This window comes from Aquarana catesbeiana, linkage group LG01, assembly GCF_042186555.1.
Source record: "Aquarana catesbeiana isolate 2022-GZ linkage group LG01, ASM4218655v1, whole genome shotgun sequence".
Lineage (NCBI taxonomy): Eukaryota > Metazoa > Chordata > Amphibia > Anura > Ranidae > Aquarana > Aquarana catesbeiana.
In genome coordinates, this window is record NC_133324.1 from 256,249,163 (window position 1) to 256,273,922 (window position 24,760).

The 24,760-nt window shown below is 43.4% G+C and overlaps 1 protein-coding gene across 2 annotated transcripts in view; it reads right to left on the bottom strand.

Moving 5' to 3' along the window:
• The window catches only part of SLC15A4 (solute carrier family 15 member 4), an 84,493-nt gene extending 60,253 nt beyond the window's left edge, over positions 1-24,240 (bottom strand). For both annotated transcript variants that reach the window (XM_073627996.1, XM_073627989.1), the window contains exon 1: positions 23,593-24,240. In XM_073627996.1, coding sequence (XP_073484097.1) covers positions 23,593-24,159 — 567 coding nt within the window. In that variant the 5' untranslated portion in view covers positions 24,160-24,240. The remainder of the gene's footprint in view (positions 1-23,592) is intronic.
• Positions 24,241-24,760: the final 520 nt, after the last annotated feature.

Below are 24,760 nucleotides of genomic sequence, written 5' to 3' on the forward strand. Positions count from 1 at the left end.
CAACACTGAAGAAATTACACTTTGCTACAATGTAAAGTAGTGAGTGTACAGCTTGTATAACAGTGTAAATTTGCTGTCCCTTCAAAATAACTCAACACACAGCCATTAATGTCTAAACCGCTGGCAACAAAAGTGAGTACACCCCTAAGTGAAAATGTCCAAATTGGGCCCAAAGTGTCAATATTTTTATATTTTGTGTGGCTACCATTGTTTACCAGCACTGCCTTAACCCTCTTGGGCATGCCACTGGAGTCCTCTTCCACAACTCCATGATGATATCGCGGAGCTGGTGGATGTTAGAGAGCTTGCACTTCTCCAACTTCTGTTTGAGGATGCCCCAAAGATGCACAATAGGGTTTAGGTTTGGAGACATGCTTGGCTGTGTGTTGAGTTATTTTGAGGGGACAGCAAATTTACACTGTTATACAAGCTGTACACTCACTACTTTACATTGTAGCAAAGTGTCTTATTTTTTCAGTGTTATCACATGAAAAGATATAATAAAATGTTTACAAAAATGTGAGGGGTGTACTCACTTTTGTGAGAGTATGTATGTATAATTTTGCTTTAATAAGCTGGAGTTTAATTTCGTTTTGGAGCACTGGATACTATATCAAATTCATTTGAACTGCATTATTATCTATGATATTTGTAGCAATTGTGTTTTTGAGCACAGGACATTATATTAGATTGGTTGAAGTGAATAAATATTTTCAATATATTTTCATTTGTGTATCAGTACTAAGGTACCTTTTGATTCAGCATTTGCACTTTGGTATCACATTGGTTGTTTAACCACTTGACAACTGGGCACTTAAACCCCCCTCCTGCCCAGACCAATTTTCAGCTTTCGGTGCTCTCACACTTTGAATAACAAATTACTCAGTCATGTAATACTGTACCCAAATCAATTTTTTGTCCTTTTTCATACAAATAGAGCTTTCTTTTGGTGGTATTTGATCACCTCTGGGTTTTTTATTTTTTTGCGCTATAAAATGAAAAAAAAAAAAAAAAAAACGAAAATTTTTAAAAAAAAAAAAAAAAAAAAAAAAAAAACACATTTTTCTTTGTTTCTGTGATAAAATTTTGCAAATTATTAATTTTTCTTCATAAATTTTGGCCACAATTTATACTGCTACAGATCTTTGGTAAAAATAACCCAAAACGAGTAAATATTATTTGGTCTGTGTGAAAGTTAGAGAGTCTACAAACTGTGGTGCAAATCATAAAAAATTGATCACACCTGATGTACTGATCTCATTTCTTGCGACCCGAACAAGTCAGGAAAGTACAAATACCCCCCAAATGACCCCTTTTTTGAAAGTAGACATTCCAAGGTATTTAGTATGATGCATGGTGAGCTTTTTGATGTCATTTTTTCCCACAATTCTTTGCAAAATGAAGATTTCCCCCCACAAAATTGTCATTGTAATAGCTTATTTATCTCACATGGCATGTGTATACCACAAATGACACCCCAAAATACATTCTGCTACTCCTCCTGAGTATTACATGTGTGGGACTTTTTCACAGCCTGGCCACAGAGAGGCCCAGCATGCAGGGAGCACCATCAGGTGTTCTAGGAGCATAAATTACACATCTAACTTGTTGACTACTTATTACACTTTTGAAGGCCCTGGAGCACCGGGACAATGACACGTGACACTGACGTGGCACTGATGACACGTGACACTAATACGTGGTACTGATGACAGACGGCCCTAATAGGTGGCACTGATGACAGATGGCACTAATACGTGGCACTGATGACAGATGGCACTAATACATGGCACTGATGACAGATGGCACTGACAGGTGGCAGTGGGGACACTTTTTTTTCTGACACTCTGCAGCCGTTAGCTCTCCCTCCTCACACACGGTCTCTGTGTGAGGAGGGAGAGTCGGCAATGAGAGATGATCATATGAGATCATCTCTCATTGGAAGCTCCGATCGCGCTGTAAACGGCCTCTGTGATTGGCCATTTACAGCGATCTGTGACTGGCTGTGTCCAAGGGACACGGCCAGTAAAGAATTTCCCCAATGCGCGCATCACAGAAGTAAACAGGAGGATGTCCAGGGACGCTCTCCCGACAGTTGGCGTCCGCGCTGTAGCCGTCTTTCGGCTATAGCGCGGGCGCGAAGTGGTTAAGATCTCCAATAGAGATACTTATGGTATATATAGTGGTCACAGTATTCAGTACATATATTGTCACTTTATATATTTTTTTATCATTAGCATTTGCACATACGTATGGGTACATCTGTGAATAGTATTTACACAGAGGTAGACACAGCGCAGCACAAGTTTATTTTATTGCTATTTAGGTTTGCTTTAATTTTGTTGGGCAATAAGGACTATAAAATATCCTCATCTACTTACAAAAATTAAAAGGGGGATGATTTGTAAATAACCCAAATCTAAAGTCCATACACTATGCATATTAGGGAAATTTGACATGGTGCTTCCTATGAAGGAAATGAAAGGTACTTAGTACATTCCCCACCCGCAGGATGGGAAAGACCCTTTCAATATCAAGCATGAGTTAGCAGCAGCAAATGACTACTGTATGAAACATCTGATCAGGGAAAAAGGAGGAGTCACTGCATGTATGACAATGCCGGGGTATTAGACATGACTACTGGTAGGGGGGGGAGGTAATGTACAGTTTTGTAATGCTTTTCATACCTGTGAAAGATCAACTGGATTCAGATCTTAAAAATAAGTAATAAAATTAATCCTTGTTTAAAAAGCTTAGGTGGATTAACAAAGTAAAACACATCATTTGTAAACCAGCCACTACACAAGATTTACAGTAAGTGTTGTTGTGCCAGCCACACCAAGTCACTTTAAAAAGTTAATAAGTGACAGTTTCTATTACTTCCGATAGCGTGCACCTAAATAATCTAGCACTTGCGTCAAAGTTACAAGTTAATCGTTCCAAAATGTACACCATTACCATGGTTTTGTATACTGTAGCAAGGAGGGACAGAAAGCAAGGAGGGAGAGAAGAGAGGTGTGTATGGATATAGACAGCAGACAACAAATTTGAAAAAAAATTAATGTGACGCTTTATTGGGGCATACAGTGAGGGGAAAAAAATTAAAATAAAAAAGGTATTTGATCCCCTGCTGACTTTGTAAGTTTGCCCACCGACAAAGAAATGATCATTCTATACATTTTAAAAAAGGTAGGTTTATTTTAACAGTGAGAGACAGAACAAAAATATCCAGAAAAAACGCATTTCAAAAAGTTATAAAATGGATTTGCATTTTAAAATGAGTAAAATAAGTATTTGATCCCCAAATCAGCAACCTTTTTCTCCCAGGTATCTTCTAAACAGGTAACAAGCCAAGATAAAAAGGGAGAGCACTCCCTTTTAAAGAGAAGTGTTCCTAATCTCAGCTTGTTACCTGTATAAAAAAAAAAAGACACCTGACCACAGGAGCAATCAACCAGATTTCAATCTTTCCACCAAGAACAAAATGGTGTCCAAGTAGGTTAGGGACAAGATTGTAGACCTGCACAGGGCTGGAATGGGCTACAAGACCAGCTTGGTGAGAGGGTGACAACAGCTGGGTGCGATTATTCGCAAATGGAAGAAACACAAAATAAATGTCAATCTCCCTCAGTCTGGGGCTCCATGCAAGATCTCCCTTCATGGAATTTCAATGATCATGAGAATGGTGAGAAATCATTCCAGAACTACACAGGAGAATCAATGATCAATGTCAATGATCTCAAGGCAGCACCCGCAAGGTTCCCTTGCTCAAGAAAGCTCATTCATATACAGGCCCGTCTGAAGTTTGCTAATGAACAGCTGAATAATTCAGAGAACTGGGTGAAAGTGTTGTGGTCAGATGGGACCAAAATCGAGCTCTTTGGCATCAACTCAACTGTTTGGAGGAGGAGGAGAAGAAGGAATGGTGCCTATGACCCCAAGAACACCATCCCCACCGTCAAACATGGAGGAGATGGAAACATTATGCTTTGCGGGTGTTTTTCTGTTAAGGGGACAGGACAACTTCACCACATCAAAGGGACATTAAAAATGGGTGGTGGATGGGTATTCCTGCATGACAATGATCCAAATCACACGGCCAAGGCAACAAAGGAGTGGCTCAAGAAGAACATTAATGTCCTGGAGAGGCCTAGCCAGTCTCCAGACCTTAAAGTGATTGTAAAGCTTCGCGTTTTTTTTTTTTTTTTAATAAAATAACAAACATGTCATACTTACCTCCACTGTTTAGTTTGTTTTGCACAGAGTGGCCCCGTTCATCCTCTTCTGGGGTCCCTCGTCGGCTCAAGTAGCTCCTCCCAGCATCGTATAACCCCCTAGGAGATGCGCTCTCCCAGGGGGTTACCTTGCGGGTGCACTCCAGAGTCCAGCATTTGCATCCATAGATGTGTGCGAATGTCTGACCTCTGAATGCCAACAAGGGTTTTGTCACCACGTACTAAGTCATGTTTTGCGAAGGGACCAAATACTGATTTCACTCATTAAAATGCAAATCAATTTATCATTTTTTTGAAATGCGTTTTTCCTGGATATTTTTGTGGTTATTCTGTCTCTCACTGTTAAAATAAAACCATTAAAATTATAGACTAATCATTTGTCAGTGGGCAAACCTACAAAATCAGTGTCAGGTGACCTTGAGGCTAGGTGACAGATTCACACAGTTGGGATCAGGAGTGCACCGCAAGGTAGTGGACCCTACGGCTGACTGCTGCGGATGGGAGTCAGGGTGGTAAGGAAGGCAGGGCCGCTGGAACACCAACACGGATCCCACTGGGGTTAGAGTGTAAGATTCCCTGGGGCTCGGAGTCTAAGAGCCAGCAGGTGTTCACCAGAGCCTCTAGTGGTGAGGATGGACTTGGCTGCAACTGGCTCCAGGTCGCGACCCCCAGGGTCCCCCAGCAGGCAACAGGAGGATAGGGATAGTAAGGGAAGAAGCCAAGGTTGGGGCCACAAGCAGACAAGGACAACAGAGTTCACGCCAAGGTTCAGGGTCACAGGCAAACAGGGATAGTCGGGGACACGCCAAAAGGTCAAGGTCACTAGCAGACAGGAATAGTTGAGAACACGCCAAGGTCGGTAACAGAAACAAACGTAGAGCAGGCAGGAAACTGGAAGCCAAAACACACAAAGGTTGATCAGCAAGGCTGGCCTGCAGTGCAGAGGTTAATACAGAGTTCTCTGATAGGAGCTGGGGTGGAGCCATGCTAGAGGAGAGATTATAAAAGCAGTCAGGTGAGAGTCAGCTGGTCTCTAGAGATGAACACATGGAGACAGGTAAGCTGACAGACAAAACTATTGCATAACCATGACAATAGGGCTGCAACTAACGATTATTTTCATAAATCGATTAGTTGGCCGATCACTGTTTCGATTAATCGATTAATAACCTTAAAAAAAAAGCGTTGTGTATAATTTAGTTAATATGTAAAGTTTAAAAACAGGCAATTTATTCCTAAATATATCTTAATACGCAGGGGTAAATATAAATAACCAACTATGGTTAGGGAGTAAAATCTTTAATCCTCTCTGAGAATAACAGACAGAAGAGATATACTCTATATACTATTAGAGGTTGAATCTGGAGTCAGATCATATTTTTTTATTTAAAGAAAAAAAAAAGTTCTAGACTGTTTTGCAGATTTTCAAACAGAACTGTAATATTACATGCTTTTCTGCAGCTTCTCCATTTCTCCATCAAGTATACTGAACCAAAAAAGCACCATTTTGCATTGAAAAAGGTCCTTGACCCTTTCCAAATACACAGCAGCTGAAAAAAGCATAGATGTGAACGTTAAATGAACTTTAGTGCATTTGTGCAAAAAGCACCAAAAAAAAACATGGGTGGGAACCAGGCCTAAGACATTTAGTAACATAATGGAAAAAAAAAAAAATTGTTTTTTGCTGTGCAACAGTGAAAGTATTTTTTACAGTAGAGATTATTTGCTCTTTTTGTACTATATAGGGCTAATTTTAGCTTTTTTAACCCCATTAGGTACTGGCCAATTAATCGATTATGAAAATAGTCAGGATGCTGTGTAAAGTCTACATAAAAACAGAATACAAATGATTTACAACATTTCATAAACCCATATTTTATTCACAATAGAAAACATATCAAATGCTTACACTGAGAAAACTTTTTTTTTTTTTTAAATGGTAAGTCATTTTGAAAAAAAGCTTGCAAAATTAAGTGGTACTAATAAGGAAGAGCTGGAAGAACATTTGGCAACTAATTCGGGTAATTAGCAACGTGACACACACGTGTGTGTGTGTATATATATATATATATATATATATATATATATATATATATATATATATATATATATATATATATATATATATATATATCTTTAAAAAGGATACGTTCACCTTGGCAGAAAAAAAAAAAAAAAAAAAACTAAAAAAAAACTAAAATGCACACTTGCAGGTAAAAAAAATAAAAATAAAAAAATGTGCATCTATTTTTTATTGCAGGAGCTTGTAAAGCATTGTAACAGCGATCGGCAGACCTGTCGGTGTATAGGCTTGCTCGTACTTCATACAAGGAAGCCGATACATGCTGACAGGAAGAATGAAGTGCTCACAGCGCCGTGGCAGTTCATTGAAAACTACAAGCCGACAGCCGCTAAGGCTGCCGGACCTTGTTGTTTTCCCATTCACAGAGCGCTGTGAATGAGTGACGTGGTCCGGTGGGTGGACCCCCGCACAGCCACGTTATTTCAAAATTTTGGCAGCTAGCAGGTGAAGATCCCCAGCTGTGCCAGCTAGGGAGGTGCGGGGGCAGTGCATTCATAAAACGTATCCATTAAATATATCATACTCTACAGTACATATCAAAAGATTCAAAGAATCTGGAGAAATCTCTGTGCGCAAGGTAGAGAGCATCTCTACTGCATCACCTACATCAGCACCATCTTCAATATGGATGAGAGGACCATTGCCATTGCCATAGTACATTTAAAACAAATTTTCATGATTCATAAATATATTATATATATATATATATATATATATATATATATATATATATATATATATATATATATATATATATATATATATATATTAGGGGTGCTGAAATTAATCGTTGCATCGATGCATCGCGATTCGGGTGTCCCCGATGCGGCATCGATGCATAAAACCCCGAAAATCGATGTTTGGTGACGTCATTAGTAGCCCCGCCCCTCCCGGGAAAGCGCTCGAGAAAATTTGAAAAACCGTCTTTATTTTAATAATTATATTACAAAGGATGGTGTGCACTGTGCCCCCGCTGTATGTGCTTTTTTAAAAAACAATTTAACTTCATACCGAACTTCGCCGGTATACGATCATGTGACTCCCGGCCCGCCCCGCCCCTCTCCGCTCTTTTCTTCGCTCTCCGCTTCCGTCTCCTGAGTCCTGACGTCAGCGGGGATTTCTCAGTCCCGCCCGCCTCTCTTCTGATACGATAACTATAGTCAGCGGGCGGGACTGAGAATTCCCCGCTGACGTCAGGACTCAGGAGACACGTGAGTGGAGAGCGGAGAGGGAAGAGGAGAGCGGAGAGGGGCGGGACGGCCGGGAGTCACATGATCGTATACCGGCGAAATTTGGTATGATGTGACAACGTTTTTTAAAAGCACATACAGCGGGGGCACACCATCCTTTGTAATATAATTATTAAAAGAAAGTAATTGGGGGGGGGGGTCAGTGATGGCTGCGTTTGGCGGGCACAGGTGGCTGCATTTGGGCACAGGTGGCTGCATTTGGGCATAGGTGGCTGCGTTTGGTGGGCACAGGTGGCTGCGTTTTGGCACAGGTGGCTGCGTTTTGGCACAGGTGGCTGCGTTTTGGCACAGGTGGCTGCGTTTGGGCACAGGTGGCTGAGTTTGGCGGGCACAAGTGGCTGCGTTTTGGCACAGGTGGCTGAGTTTGGCGGGTACAAGTGGCTGCGTTTTGGCACAGGTGGCTGAGTTTGGGCACAAATGGCTGAGTTTGGGCACAAGTGGCTGAGTTTGGGCACAGGTGGCTGCGTTTTGCCACAGGTGGCTGAGTTTGGCGGGCACAAGTGGCTGCGTTTGGGCACAGGTGGCTGCATTTGATGGGCACAGGTGGCTGCGTTTGATGGGCACAGGTGGCTGCGTTTGACGGGCACAAGTGGCTGCATTTGACGTGCACAGATGGCTGCGTTTGACGGGCACAGATGGCTGCGTTTGACGGGGGAGGTTCAGTATTTTTCAGTTTGTTTGCACCCCCCAAAAAAATTTTGAGCACCAGCCGCCACTGGTCAGCACAGAGACAGTACAGGGAACTTCACAGGGCTGTTTGTCATCTGTGGATTCTTTCCCTTTTGACCTCCCAGCAGCAGTGTGTGTGAATCTCTGTACCTTGTAGTGCACCGGATTACTGCACTTTTTAGGGAGTGAGGTTATTTTTAATTCAAAGCGGAGTTCCAGTCAATTTTTTGTTTATTAGAAGTCAGCAGCTACAAAAAAAGTGCATGTTCTGACTTTTAATAAAAAGACACTCACCTGTCCCACAATCCAGCGACGTGGCCACCCAAACCCTCCCTTCTCTCCCCCGCCTGTCCACAGCGCTGGCAATACTACTGTGGGCATCCGGCTGTGACAGCTTGCAGCTTCACAGCCGGGTGCGCATGTCTCACTGTGCTGTCCTGCATAGCCGGGCAATCTTTTGGGAACTGTGATGTGTCCCAGAAGATTGCAGGGTGGAAGGGCCACCTAGGCGGCCCAAGCGGAAGTGGGAGCTCGTCGGTAATCGTGATGCATCGTGATGCATCGCGGAATCGAATCGAATCGTTGACCAGATAATCGTAATCGAATCGAATCGTGAGACCAGTGAAGATGCGCAGCCCTAATATATATATATATATACACACATATACACACACTTTTTTTTTTCTTTCAACTGCCCAAAGATTGGTAGCTGATCTTTTGACCCGCTCATCAGAGTTGGAGAACCGCAAAGTTTGTAGTTGACATGTAAAATTTAACGTGTCACTTTTGTCAATGTTTTTTTTTTTTTCTTTCCTTTTTGTATAGTTCAGTTGATGTGGTCATTGTTTGCAAAAATTTGCACCAAAACTTTAGCTATTTCTAATGTTGAGGACAGGCACTTTATTGTGGAAATATGTTTTACTTACTGCATCTGTAATGTGGGTGCTTTATGCACATTTATACTTCAGGCATGCCTAGGAAAAACCTGGTTTTAGCAAAGTGATCTTTAAAGTTTGTGCAGCCAGTCACCTCTACTATAGTTTTGTGCAGGCACAAGTCAAATATGCATGGACACACACGGTAGTAGCGTTTTCATGCACCCAAATATCCCATATGCGGACATGCACTCATCGCACTATAGTAGGAGTGACTGCCATCACAAACTTTAAAGATAAACTCCAACCAAGTTTATTCTGCAGGCCAAAATCTCCAGACTACTGATGTTTGTCAAAAAATTACAGTTTTGAAAACCATGAGAGAAATTGCGCAACATGTCTTTATAACATTTATTTTAAATCAATGAGGTAAACATGTTGTGCAATGATGGATGTTTACTTCTTATGAGATATCAAGACTATTGTGGAGATGTGATGAGTAACTAGTGGCAACCTAGGTGGAAAAAACGCCAGATAAACCCATGAGAGTGGAGTGGTTATCCCAATATAAACCAAAGGCGACATTTTTTCTAGTTTCTGGTGAGTGCCCATTTCAGGTGGTGGTGGTGGTTCACGAAGTGGTGTAAAGACTCAAAGCACAGATGTGAATTTCGCACATTGGATTTAAATGATAATATTGTGAAGAGCATTTGTGAGGACTATTTCTAAAAACTTATGTTCTGGTGTTGGACATTTTTCACTATATATTGATACTTTGCACTATATAGTTATACAAGTTTTGATGACTGTATTCATTTGTGCACATTTTGCAGACCCCGTTTTTGTGGTAAAAAAATTGTTACCCCACACATGTATGATAAGAATAAGGGGGTCTGAAACAAATGTCTCAGGTAATACCAGCAGCCAGTGTAGGCCATGAAAACTGACAACAAATTCTGCCAACTGCAAAGAAAAGCTGCACAAATAATCGTTAAAAAAAAAAAAAATTGTGATCTCGAATCAACCCCCTGACGATCTCTACTGCAGAGTTTGCCGATTCTTTCATATAACAAGTGGAGAGACTTATCTGCTCACTCAGCTGTCAAAAGAAAACATCTGGGCAGTCTGCTAAGTTTTTAACATGAAACATTGTAACTAACTCTTCCTTCTTAGATAAAAGGGATAAACTTCTGTGTATAAAAGAAAACATCCAGGCAGTCTGCCAAGTTTTTAACAATGTGTAAATGCAGGAAGTTTAAAGTGTAAATCTTTTTCGGACACTTGTTTAAGTTAAAATCAATATTTTTTGCTAGAAAATTACCTGAAAAAATATTACCAAAAAACATATATATATATTTTAGCAGAGACCCTAGCGAATAAAAGGTCAATTGCTGCAATATTATGTCACACTGTATTTGCCCAGCGGTCTTTCAAACGCAATTTTTTTTAGCAAAAAAATACACTTCAATGTATTAAAAAAAAGAAAAAAAAAAAAAGGGACAAAACATTAAAAAGTTAGCCCAATTTTTTTGTTTTAATGTGAAAGACGATGTTACGCCGTGAGAATCGTGATCTATCTTCTAAGCAAAAAAAAAAATCGTGATTCTCATTTTAGCCAGAATCGTGCAGCTCTACTGCAAAGGAAAATTCTCCCCACATTGTCAGAATTCGGTATGGCAAGAGGCCCAATAAACAAAGAAGTCAACGATGATCCAAAGTAATGCTGGGGAGAGACATGAAACCAGATTAAAAAAAAAAAGGGTGAGGCTGAACATAAAGCAAAACAAAGCCATCGCTGTCATCCGAAAAAAAAATAAATAAAAAAAACAAACAAACCATCCCATGGGCAGCAATGGCTGCACCAATGAGAAAGAGTACGTGGGAAAAATCATTAGGATTGGGAAAAGGGAAAGGCGGAAGACCTCAACAAATTGCAATTTTTTTCAGGTTGGACGAATAAGCAAAGGATTCTGTGATCAGCACATCCTCCGAGTTACTACCAACTCGGCGTTTGTCCTCGGTGACAAGTTCACTAACCCTAAACGGTGCCAAAGAATGCCCAAGAAAAAGGCAACTCGAAACGAGAGCCCTAAATGCAAAAACAGACAAATGGAGAGGATGTAATTTAAGTTGTGCACAGAAAACATGTGCCGAGAATCAGGGAAGAAAGTTTCCCTTCAAAATCCTCCGAATAAGAAAAAAAAATATTGGAGGAGATGTCCTCCCAGCTGAATAGTCCAAACCAAACAATACAGCAGAGGGAGTGGTAACCACCATTGAACCAGCAACAATTATATCCCACAGGTAGGAGAAAAGAGCCAAGTGCCTGTCCTGCATGGGCAAAGGGAGAGCTCAGTGAAAGATGGAGGCACTCGTTTGTCCCCAATTTGCCGGCAGGTTACCCAAGAGTTCTGGGAGGGTGAGGCATTGACTGGGGCCCAACAGGAGTCAGAAATGAGACTACACAAAAAAGGGAGGACAAGGAAGACACCGCAGCTGTTGGAATCAAAGAGCAGAAGTGGGTGAACTGTGAATAAGAGGACAAAATCAGCAATGGAATTAGCTACATACGAAACCAGTCAACTGAAGACATTCAAGCACCAGAACACCACAACAGGGGGAACAAATGGTGGAAAGCGCGCAGAGAGGCACTTAACCACTTGTACCACATGATAATTCCACTGCCAGTACATTAGGAAAGAGCTCTAGCTAACAGCATCACGTTACACAACAAATAGGCCAATGAGGCCGGCCAAGGTTCAGCAGACCAGTCATCCTGGAATAAAATGCCAAAGCTACAGGAGCTAAATGCAGCCCTCTAAAAACTCCAGCTGTATGTTTGGCAATTCCTCCATTTATAAAAGAATGACCATTAGAGGAGTGCAAGAAGGACAATCGCGCTTCCAAGTCATTATGCATAGGGATGATCATTTGTACGCAAGGATGTGTATCTGCTATACATTCCATAGACACCCACTGAAGGCACTGCCCATCAGAAATACATGGAATGTGAAAACAAGATGGCCCAAAAAGATTGAAGCTGCTACAGCCATAGCTTACTAGAGTCCCTTGGGACTTTAACCAAGGAAAGAAGCCAATTAACCCCCAGGAAGTCAGCAGACCATGTAAACAATGTAAATCTCAATGCCCAAAAGGACAGAAGATGGCCTAGGACCTTCCATGTTGTTGGGATGGAACAGTTGCAGTGTACACGAAGGAAGTGAAAGGCAGACTTAGAAAAGAAAGTGTTGTATTGGTCCCAGGAATTCTCCTGGTCAATACCACTATTAGCTGACAATAGAGAGTCTCTCCCTCTCTCTCAGGAGGGTGGAACCTGGTTTGGCAGGTGGTATATTCCCCATTCAGAAAGTTGACTGATGGGTAGGAACCACCGCCAAGGGAAAAGTCATGCGCACACAGTGGCTCTCATTAAACAGTCAGCAGTTGCCTATTTGTTTACCACTGACGATCTGTGCATGTGACTGAAAAGCCTGTGCTGGCACACGAGTAATAACCATATGCAGAGTAAACGTCAGCGCTAGAGTGGATAAAGTTGGCAGCTACCAACACAAGTCAATAAACATTTACCATAGACTAACATTTCGGCAGTCAAAATTTAGTTATTTCCAGGCAGCCAGTTTTTGGCAAAACTAGGTATCAAAATTAAACAGCCCTCCATATATTTTGTAGACCTCCCAACTGTGATCCACAGAACTGAATAGGGAATGGACCAATTCTGAAGTTTGCTTTTGTTTTTTTACAGAGCAATGCATAGACACAGAAAACCTGCAGACAGTTCCCAAAAATACAAGGAAGCAGCTCTGATTTTTCACCCTCAGTATTAACATCAATATGTTCTTTTGTCAACTTTCTGTTTATCAAAAAGCACCAGCAAACTCATGGTGCTATTTTTAAAATGTATTTATTTAATCCCCTGTTCTAGGTGCAAAATAGATTATAGAGGGCCACCCAGGTGAGAACCAGACCCTGGGGATGGGGTGGGTGCCACAGCTGGCAAGACAGCCAAATAAAGTAAAATAAAAATTGATTGGACTGCTGCAAAAATACATCAGTGGCCCTAAAACAGCTTCACTTGACTTATCCCAGACCACCCCATAAATCATATTTACCTAGCGGAGGTCGAGTAGGAGGACTGATGATTGCTTGCAGAAAGAGCTGGAAGGAGAGTCTGGAGTCCAGGAGTTGACCCTGTGTGTGAGAGGTTGCGCTGGGACATGCAGGATTAATAAGAAGGAGCCTCAAGTGACACACAAGCCGTCAGAGAACCTGAGGCATGTCACTTGGGGAGGCTGTAACAATGAAAATCACATGTTGAGGAGGAGAGCTGGCTGGCATGCAGGCTGAGGCAGGGATGCAGAGTTAATGAGCGCCTCCTGCAGTATGGAAACCTGATCCCTCACACAAGCAGTGAGAGGAGCTGAGTGAAATGCTGGAGGGGATGAGAGAGGACAGAATAGATCAGTTCCTGCCCTGTAGGGCACAGGGAGCTGGATCTCACAGAATTCAGGGAAGGAGATGCTGCAGGCATCTGAGGTCCATTCACATCTGATGGCAGTGCTCTGGGAATCCTCGAATGGGGCAGGCGGTGTCCCTTAACAGAGGGAGATGCTGTATTAGAGGCATGGCTGTGGTGAGAATAGCCAAGGGGGATGCGGGCAGAGTGAAGGACTAGCAGCGAAGGAGTAGAGGTAGCGTTCTTAGAGCCAGTAGCTCCATAGGTAGTCCTGTGTCCGACTGTATGAGTAATGGCCCTTGAGGGGCTGGGGCTCAATCTGGATGAAGGGAAATTGAATGGAATGAGGCCTGGCAGCAGCGGCTGGATAACAAGTGTAGAAGCTGAGGGGACAGTCTCACCATAAGAAGAGCCAGTGAGCCTGACCTATGGATAAAAGTTGTCCATGACGATACAGGAACCCTGGGGAAGGACAACTCTTGCAACAGCTGAATCTCCTCTGAGCAGTTGGATGTGCCTCAGCATAGCCTTTTCCTAAAGTTCAGGCTACACCCAGTCACCTCATTTCTTTGTAGCCAATCCTAAAAGGAAGTCCTTAACTTCCCTTTTAGGTTCACAGCCAGAGTGATGCCATTCTTCCAGCAGTCAAGGCTCCCTTTCCCTAAAGGCGGTTCAAGGGGCCTTCATTATGCTACTCCTCCTAAGCATGGCAATACCACGTGTGAGACTTTCACAGCCTGGCCACATACGGAGGCCCAACATACAGGGAGCATCATCATTCTAAAAGGCATAAATTACACAATTTCCAGAGTACCCATCACATTTTTGAAGGCCCTGGAGCACCAGGACAATGAAATTAGATGTGCCAGATGATCACAGACAGATGTGCAGTGGGACAGATGTTGGGGACACTAGCTCATACACACCGATTCCCAGCTCGCAGATCCGCTCTCCTTCTCCTCACCGACTGAGGAGAAGCAGAGCCGATCGCCTGGGAAAGGCTCTCAGTTTACACTACATGGACACAGCCGTCATGTGATCAGGAGAGCCAATCACAGAGCCCCCCTGCCGAGCAATGTTGCCCCGTCTCGGGGACACAGGCACATAGGGATTGCGACGCTGCGTGGGCACACGATTCCACTCCCAGCTTGTGACGTGCCCGCAGGCTGTGTTTACATCACAAGATGGCTGTGATTGAACACAGCCATCATGTGATCAGGAGGGCAAATCACAGGGCCCTTCTGCAGATCCAAAATGTGGCGTGTCCGTGGGACACGCGCATCAGGATCACACGGCTCTTCTGAAGAACATTTAGGAATGTCCACTCAGAAGGAGGAAGCGCACACCCAGCCGTTTATGTGCAGTGGCCAGGTGGGAAGTGGTTAAAAACAGGCATGATTCTGTGATGGACATCACTGTATAGGGAATACTTCCAAAAAGCACTGCCTGTAAACACAGTTCGCCATACCATCAAAAATGCAAGGTAATGCTCTAGCATACAAAAAAGCCACATCTGAACATGAGCCAGAAACTCAGCTATCTTCTCTAGGCCAAAGCAAGTTGCAAAGTGGAAACTGCTGCGTGATCAGAATTTAACATTCATTTTGACTTAAAAGGAGAGGGACCTTACAGCTCGTTATCAGCGCTCAAATAAAAAAAAAAAAAAAAAAAACACACACACACACACACACACACACACACACACACACACACACACACACACACACACACACACACACACAACATATGAGTCTGAGATTTGCAGGTCATTGTATTCTGTTTTCATGCAGATTTTACACAGCGTCCCAATTTTTTTTTCTTAACTGAGGTTGTAGAAATTGGCGCATTTTAACCCTGAGCACCAATCTCTATTCATTCTCAGCTTGTTTCAATGTATCTTCTACAGCTTTATATTTACATGAATGCAGCCATATTTATTCATTCTTGCTCCTTTTCTACGTCAAGACTCATTGAAAACTATGCACTCCCTGCAGTGTGATAACTCATCTCTTCAGTAGTTAACCGGTTATGTGAGAAAAGAGTAGAGGTCGACCGATATGGGTTTTTCTCTGGCCGATGCCAAAGCTGATATTTAGAAATCGCGGTGGCCGATGGCCGATATATGATGCCGATTTTTTTGGGCCGATATATTAGGCCGATTTTTTTTTTTCCCTTCATCGCATAAAATCTAACAGTTAGACCCCTTTCACACTGGGGCGTTTTTCAGGCGCTTTTGGGCTAAAAAAATATCGCCTGTAAAACGGCTCCCCTGCAGTCTATGTGAAAGCTCGAGTGCTTTCACACTGAGGCGATGCGCTGGCAGGATGTTAAAAAAAAGTCCTGCAAGCGGCATCTTTGGAGCCGTGTATACCGCTCCTCCACCACTCCTGCCCATTGAAATGAATGCGCACCGCTGCCGAAGCGCCTGCAAAGCGTTTCAGCAGCAGCGCTTCAGGGGCGCATTTAACCCCTTCGGCCGCTAGCTGGGTTATAAGCGCCCCGCTAGCAGCCGAAAAGCGCCGCTAAAATGACAGTAAAGCGCCGCTAAAACTAACAGCGTTTTACCGTCAACGCATGCCCGCTCCAGTATGAAAGCAGCCTTAAGTAATAAGTGATACAGAAAATTTTTTATATTTAAACATTTATTAAACAAAACAAACCACCAATCAGTTCACTTGTATGTATAATTTAGATTAAAAAAAAAATAACTATCTTAAATATTAAATACACAAAAACAGGTAATCAAAACTTTTGGACGAAAAAAAATGGGCTAACTTTACTGCTTTTTTTTTTTTTTTTATTTCATTAGTGTATTTTTTAAAAAAAAATTGCGTTTGAAAGACCGCTGCGCAAATACAGTGTGACATAAAATATTGCAACAACCGCTATTTTATTCCCTAGGGTCTCTGCTAGAAAAAATATATATATATAATGTTTGGGGGTTCTAAGTGATTTTCTAGCAGAAAATACAGGATTTTTACTTGTAAGCAACAAGTGTCAGAAAAGATTTAGTCTTTAAATGGTTAAACTGAGAACTTCTCCATGGAGTTCAGTCTATTGATAAAAGAACCTGAAAGAGATACAATGTATCTTCTTATCAGACTTGGCAGGCTGCCCAGAGGAGGAGAGAAGAAAACTTCAGAAAACTTGCATTGACTTCTATTACAGAAGTCATTTGCAAGTCCCGCTGAAGGTATAATCAGCTTTTTTTATCAGCACAATCGGCCAATGCCGATTAAGTAAATAAAGCCAAATATCGGCCGATGTATCGGTTGACCTCTAGAAAAGAGTATACCTGACAATGCTAGCTTTGCCTGCCTGCCACGCACTCATCTTGCTTTAGAGGGAATCTGTCATGAAACAACAAAAGGAGGCCACCATTTCTTACCCAAGAATGCTAGTTTCCTGGCTGTCATGCAGATGCTTTACTTTTTTTACTTGTTCCTGGTCACACTCAGACAGCACTGAAAGCAAATAACTGACACTTTTCTGGCACTTATTTACAATGGGCCTCTGAAGCAAAGTACTGCAGTCAGACATAGCCAGGCAACTTGCATTTTCAGAATGAGGCCAGCAATGGTAGCCCCATACTTCTGCCATGAGAATGATGAGAAATTCAAAGTGTTACCTGTCTTCCAATGGTGACAGCTGTCAGAGGGAATTCCCCTAACTTTATAGAAATTTCCTGTCACTTCCTGTTGTGTATCCAGAACAGGATGTTAAAGTGAAATTAAAGTCATTGTAAATGATCATCTTGTAAAACATAGCATTCAGTTTAAAAAAAAAAAAAAAAAAAAAAACACATACATATATATATATATATATATATATATATATATATATATATATATATATATATATATATATATATATATATATATATATATATATATATATACATACACATATACATACATATATACACACACACACACACACACACACACACACAGGCTCCTCTCCATTCATAAACTGAAACACAGTTTATGATGCTCAGTTATGATCAGAGTCCGTAACCTGTCAGTGACTCTGCATTTAGAAAAGGAAGGAGCCAGTATCGGTATAACTCTGCCAATTAGCATGTTAAAAATCAATAACACAAAAATAGCACACTTCCATTTAAAAACTCTTGACATCAGCACAGGGATACCATCAAGTGTTGGAATGCAGCAGCAGTTGTGGATTCTCAAACTGGCATGTGTAGAAACTATTTTGACAGCTGCTAAAAAGCAGCCACCCAGCATCCTGCAGCACTGTACACTGCCTCATGGCAATCCCTATGTGATGCTGGGGGAAGTGGGTAATGATAGGGGCGGTAATGCGTTTCAGAGGGTACAATCCTCCTTTGTAAAAACCACCAAATACCAAAATGAAAAAAACATTTAAAAAAAAAATTTAAGACCTCCCCTCCCCCCCCCCCCCGCACATACAAGCAGGTAGGACACGCACAAACCCATTACATGATACCATATATGTATCCCCACACAATCCACAGATAGAATTATAGTAGGGCCTTTATTTAGTCCAACTCTATGGATTATATTTTGCTTAAACAAAACAAAAATAAATAAATAAAATAAAGCAGGAGGCCCTATAGCTTGGCCCAATGTAACCACTTGCCGACCGTGCTATAGCTGAATGACAGCTACAGCGCGGTCAGCTGGTTCTGGGACACTTTTTTTTTTTTTTAAATCATTAATCGTGCAGATCTAATGCATACCATGTCTGCTAAACTGTGTTGATCTGCAAAAGTCAAATGCAGACTAAGGGCCAGTTCACACATGTCCCCATGTTGTCCGGTTTTGCACCCCAACATTCTACTGAAATTGCCCTACTAAAACTCACCAATGACCTACTAACTGCTAAGACCAATAGCCATTACTCCATTCTCATACTCTTAGACCTCTGCTGCCTTTGACACAGCTGACCACCTGCTCGTCCCGTAGCAAACTACACTCCCTCGGCCTCTGCGATTCTGCTTTATCCTGGATCTCCTCCTACCTATCTCAGTGCACTTTCAGTGTCACTTACATCTCCATCTCCCTCTGTTGGGGTACCCCAAGGCTCTGGCCTTGTGCACCTCCTTTTCTCGCTCTATACCTCTTCCCTGGGCCAGTGGATAACCTCCCATGGCTTCCAATAACACCTTTACGCCAATGACACCCAGATCTCTCTCTCCACTCCTCAACTTACCTTCCTCACAGATCTCAAATTTACTGAATGACATCTCAGTATGGATGTCACACCACTTTTTCAAACTCAATCTTTCTAAAACTGAGCTTGTTATATTTCCTCCTTCACGGTCCCCCTCCTGTGACTTCACCATTAATATCAACACCACAACCATTGGTCCCTCCACACATGCCAGGGTCCTGGGTGTAATCCTTGACTCTGACCTCTCCTTCAGCCCCCATATCCAATCACTGGCTAAATCCTGCCGCCTTAACCTCCGCAACATCTCCAGAATTCGACCCTTCCTGACTAATGACACCACAAAGCAACTTATTCACTCATTGATTATTTCCCGCCTCGACTACTGCAACTCTCTCCTTAATGGCCTACCCTTAAGCAGGCTATCCCCCCTTCAGTCTATTATGAATACTGCTACTAGACTAATACATCTCACTAACCGATCCGTGACTGCTGTGCCTCTCTGCCAATCCCTTCACTGGCTTCCCCTACCCCACCGTGTAAAATTCAAAATGCTGAAATGAGAAACCTGCGATGAATGGGGTTTTGAAGACATTATCCCTACCTACAGACGATCTTTCTTTCAATAAGTCTGCCCTATCTAGCAGCATAACCTGACAAAGTATCGGACAGACTCTTGAGGGTACCCCTTGTCTAGAAATCTCTGTGTATGGGTCTCGGCTTGCACTAAAAATTCATCAGATTCAGTGCAATTACGCTTCAGCCTCATATATTGGCTCTTAGGCACTGATCTGAGCCAAGGGGCATGGTGACAACTATCCACCGGAATGTAAGAATTTCTGTCAGTAGGTTTAAAGAATGTAGAGGTGATAAACGAATCGCCCCCGACAGAGATTTATATGTCCAGAAAATTGCTCTTCCTGCAGTTTGCCTCATATGAGAGATGTATCCCCTGTTGTTGAAATTAAGTGAATCCATGAATTTATACAGGGCGGCCTTACTTCCATCCCATAGGAGGAGGACATCGTCTATGTAAGGTGCCCATAGGGCCAGCTACGGTTTCCCCTGAGAATAGACAACATCCATGAATAGATTCGCCAAGCTCGGGGCAAATTTAGCCCCGATAGCTACACCCCTATCCTGGCGAAAATATTGACCATCAAACCAGAAAAAGTTGTGGGTAGCAGTGAACTCAAGAAGTTCCATAATGAAGTTGACTTGTTCTCCCAAGAGACTAGAGTCCCTGTCCAAAAAAATGTCTGACAGCACCCAAGCACAATCCATGAGGGATGATCGTGTACAACGAGGTGACGTCCGCTGTCACCAACCACATCCCTTCACGTGGTTTTAATCCAGATAGGAGATTGATAACATGATGTGTATCCTTAATGTATGAGGGCATGGTGCGTACCAAAGGTTGTAGGAAGAGGTCTATATACTTGCCCACCCACCCGGGACGTAATCAATAACGGAATCAATACCGCTAACTATTGGAGGACCCAGGGGGCAAGTAAGACTCTTGTGGATCTTTGGCAAATAATATATAATAGGTACCCTTGGTTCCTTAGGAACCAAGAACATCCACATCGCCCCCAGCTACATCACCAACCTTATTTTATTTATTTATTTCAGGTACTTATATAGCGCCGTCAATTTACGCAGCGCTTTACATATACATTGTACATTCACATCAGTCCCTACCCTCAAGGAGCTTACAATCTAAGGTCCCTAACTCACATTCATACATACTAGGGACAATTTAGACAGGATCCAATTAACCTACCAGCATGTCTTTGGAGTGTGGGAGGAAACCCACGCAGGCACAGGAAGAACATGCAAACTCCAGGCAGGTAGTGTCGTGGTTGGGATTCGAACCAGCGACCCTTCTTACTGCTAGGCGAGAGTGCTACCACTACACCACTGTGCCACCCATATCTGCAGATATCGCCCAAATTGTCCCCATCGCTCCTCCCAGGACCTCCTGCTCTCTAGCTCCCTTGTTACCTCCTCTCATGCTCGCCTTCAGGACTTCTCCAGAGCCTCTCCCATCCTCTGGAACTCCCTGCCCCGGTAAATCCGATCAGCCCCTAACCTGTCCACCTTTACGAGATCCCTGAAAACTCACTTATTCAGGGAAGCCTATCCCACACCCACCTAACAACCCCATCAAATCATTCCCCACATCTATTACCTTTTGTACCACCACTCCCTCCCTTTAGAATATAAGCTCTACGAGCAGGGCTCTCCTGTCCCTTCTATATTGTACTGTAATTGTGCTGTCCCTCTCTACATTGTAAAGCGCTGCGTAAACTGTTGGTGCTATATAAATCGTGAATAATAATAATAATAATAATCTGAGTGGGCTGCAAAAAATACACTGACACACTGAAAAAGTAGTGCTATTCCTACATTTTCAGAATGAACTGCACGAAACCGCACTGCGTTTGTGAGCTAGGGGTACCATTAAAAATTTTATTGCCACTGCACGCGCTCTTCCAAAGGCAACCCGTTACCCTGAGATGTGGGAAATGAGCACGGAGTGTGGCAGGAGGCTTCCTATTGGGGGCACAAGCCACGACTGCTGCAGAGGGGAACTGAAAAAGAAGAGAATCTGTGCAAAACAATTGCACAGAGCAGGTAAGATTAGCATGTTTGTTTTTTGTTCATTTTAAATGACAAATACACCTTTAGAATCACTGTAAGGGTTGGTTCACACTGAGGCAGCACGACTTACAGAGCGACTGCCTCGGGCGACCCAGGACACGACTCAGCGGCGAATTGCAAGACGACTTCTGTATAGAAGTTGTACAGGAACCTTTTTCTAAGTCGGAGCGACTTGCGTCGCTCTGATTAGAACGGTTCCATTGCAAAGAATGGGACGCTACTTGTCAGGCGACTAGGCCGCCTGACAAGTCATCCCAGTGTGAACTGAGGCTAACCCACTGGGGATTTTTTTCATTGCGATCATTCCTTTAGGTTATCATTTAAAAATAACCAGGGCAATCATCTGAAGAATGAGGAAAAGTTTAGATCAAAATAAACAAAAGGCCGCAGCTAAAGAACTCGGGAGTTCTTTGTAAATAAAATCTCTACTGGTTAGAAACTGACAAGAAGACAGGGCCGGTCATCACTGTGGAATAAGACCTCATTTATACTGGCAATGACAGACCTCCATTTATAGGACATTTCTAATCAGATGGAATTCTGTGTGTCCACAGGCAGATTAAATACAAGGAACCCCTGGCGCCCAACCTGCAACCCTTGGGTGTAAGTTGTGTGGCCCTCAGCAGTCTGTAGTGGGGGCCATTGATTAGGGGTAATATCATTGGTCTCTACTAGCCTTGTGTAATATGTCCCCATTCTCGTATTGTCTTCTGAAGCATATCCCCAACCAGAAATGTAGCATGTCCACACTCTCGGAACCTCATTTCCTTTATTATGCCTGCAGTTCTGAGACTCCTCTCCTATATATGCACTTCCGGCACCACTGACATTTCCGGTCTTGTGGAAAAACCGCCAACAGCGGTGTTTGCTGCATCCTTTTACCATTTCCATGCCTGATTTTAACTTACATTTGTAAGTATATCCTTTTATGCGCAATAAATCTTTCTTAGCATACTTCACTATTGGTCCCTCCTCTTTTTTATTTTTTTATTTTAGGTAGCTGTTTTGTATGGCTGAGTTTTAACATTGAAGGATCGTTTACTATATAATCTCCTCAGTGAACCTGCCATCCTGTGACATCCTCTGGATATCGCTCTAAGCCTGTATTGACTCCCAGACTGAAAATCTGGGTGTCATTGTGATCCAGTGAGTGGGGATATTTTATTTATTTCAGGTACTTATATAGCACCGTCAATTTACGCAGCGCTTTACATATACATTGTACATTCACATCAGTCCCTACCCTCAATAAGCTTACAATCTAAGGTCCCTAATTCACATTCATACATACTAGGGGACAATTTAGATAGAAGCCAATTAACCTACCAGCATGTCTTTGGAGTGTGGGAGGAAACCGGAGTACCCGGAGGAAACCCACTCAGGCACAGGGAGAACATGCAAACTCCAGGCAGGCAGTGTCGTGGTCGAGATTCGAACCAACGACCCTTCTTACTGCTAGGCAAATTTATTCTGTCTGCAACATTTTCTCTGCATTTTTTGCACACCAGATGTGAAGCATTCCCTACAACTTTGCACATTAGATGTGAAGCACCTTTTTAGTTTTATATGGACTATGTTTTTGTTTTCACTTATCACAGGTTTTTGTTTGCGAGCGCTGCATTTATATATATTTTCACATACGGTTTCCTGCACCGCACCTGTATGAACCCAGGCTTCTCATAGTGACTAAAGAATGGGCTTACACAGGAGCAGTGAGGGAAACTGCATGCGATTCGGACAGGAATTGCACCGCACCACATGCGATTCTTTGCAGTGCGGTTTGAACCCATTCATATTTGCGTGGGCTCAAATCGTACTGCAAAGGGTTATCAGTACTCAGTAACCAAAAGTATCAGTACTCACTGGTAAAGAAACGGTATCTATGCATCCCTAATATACATGCACGTATGTGTGTGTTTGTGCTTTGGGGTGCATACGCTAATGCAATAGGCTGTTCTGTGGGGGTGGTGAGCACTCATGGCCAGGTGACTGGAAGCTCGTAGGCGGGACACCCAACTGTCATCAGTCTGTGCCAATCACCGAGAGTATATAATAAGCCCCGCCTAGAAGTCCCCAGCATCACAGGAATTTAAAGGGCCAGTACAGGGGAGGGTTTGTAAATGACCTGAAGGCAGAAGATCAGTCCTGTATATGGGGGGTGTGGATCTGCCCCCCCCAGAGAGGTGTGTACCTGATCGGCTCCGAACGGAGTGATGTTGGCCTTGACGGATCCGACTCCCAGCGCTACGACGATCAGTCCTACGAAGACGGGGATGGCACAGTAGCGGTGTCCCTGGACCGGGCACGGCACATACGATCCATTGACGGCGGAGGCGTTGGCGGTGGTGCAGTTGTCCACAGTGACCAGAGGTAAGTCCCCGCAGAAGGCGGATTGGGTGGTGGAGTAGGTGATGAGAGGGAAGATCAGCATGCCCAGCATATAGAGCACCATACTCAGTAGGATGGTCCTGAAGCGGCCGATCAGTGCGTCTGCCAGCCACCCCCCGAAGGGCGACACCAGGTAGGTGACTCCCATGAAGAGCAGCAGCGCCTGGCTGGCATCGGTGCCCTCCCAGTTGTAGATGGGTCCATTGAGGAAGAGCAGCAGGTTGGAGGTGATCCCATAGAAGGCCACCCTCTCCAGCAGCTCGGACAGCAGTACGGCGGCACATGCCAGGCGGCGTCCAGAGAACACGGACGGAGGAGACGACTCTGATCGTCCGCCCAACAGCGGGCTCCGCTCTCCGGACTCTTCCATGTCTGCGATCACCCGACCCGGCCCATACACACTTCTCCACCGGACTAGACTCCGCCCACCACACAGGAAGTGTCCGCACACACCGCCCCGCCACACCCACCTCACCTCTCTGCTCCAATCACAAGCGCCTCGATCCTCTACAGTACCGCCCACCCAGCGCGTCTCTCAGCTGTCCACCAATCAGGGGCTGATGAGGTGGCTGTCATGTGACCGGGATCATGCTGCCTGAAAGTACACAAGTTTCACGTGCTTGTAGGGGAGGGGGGGTGTCACGATTTCCGGGGAGGACAGGATGGTTACACCAACCTCGACCCCGATCATAAGGATGTTCAAACAAGCTGTGTTGATCAGCATTAAAGTGGTTGTAAACCTCAGAAATGCAATATGAACAAAACACATCCCTCTATAGTGTGTACTTGTCTCAATCCAGAGCTCCGAGTGTCTTTTCTGTCTGCTGTCTTGATAGTTGCCAACATTGCAAAAAAAATATGTGGGATACTTTTTTGGCTGTAGGCGGAGCCGTAGAATAATTAGGGGGTGGGGCATTCATTTGTAGGCGTGGCTTAGCAAACGCGCACTGCAGCGAAAAGTGGGCGTGGCT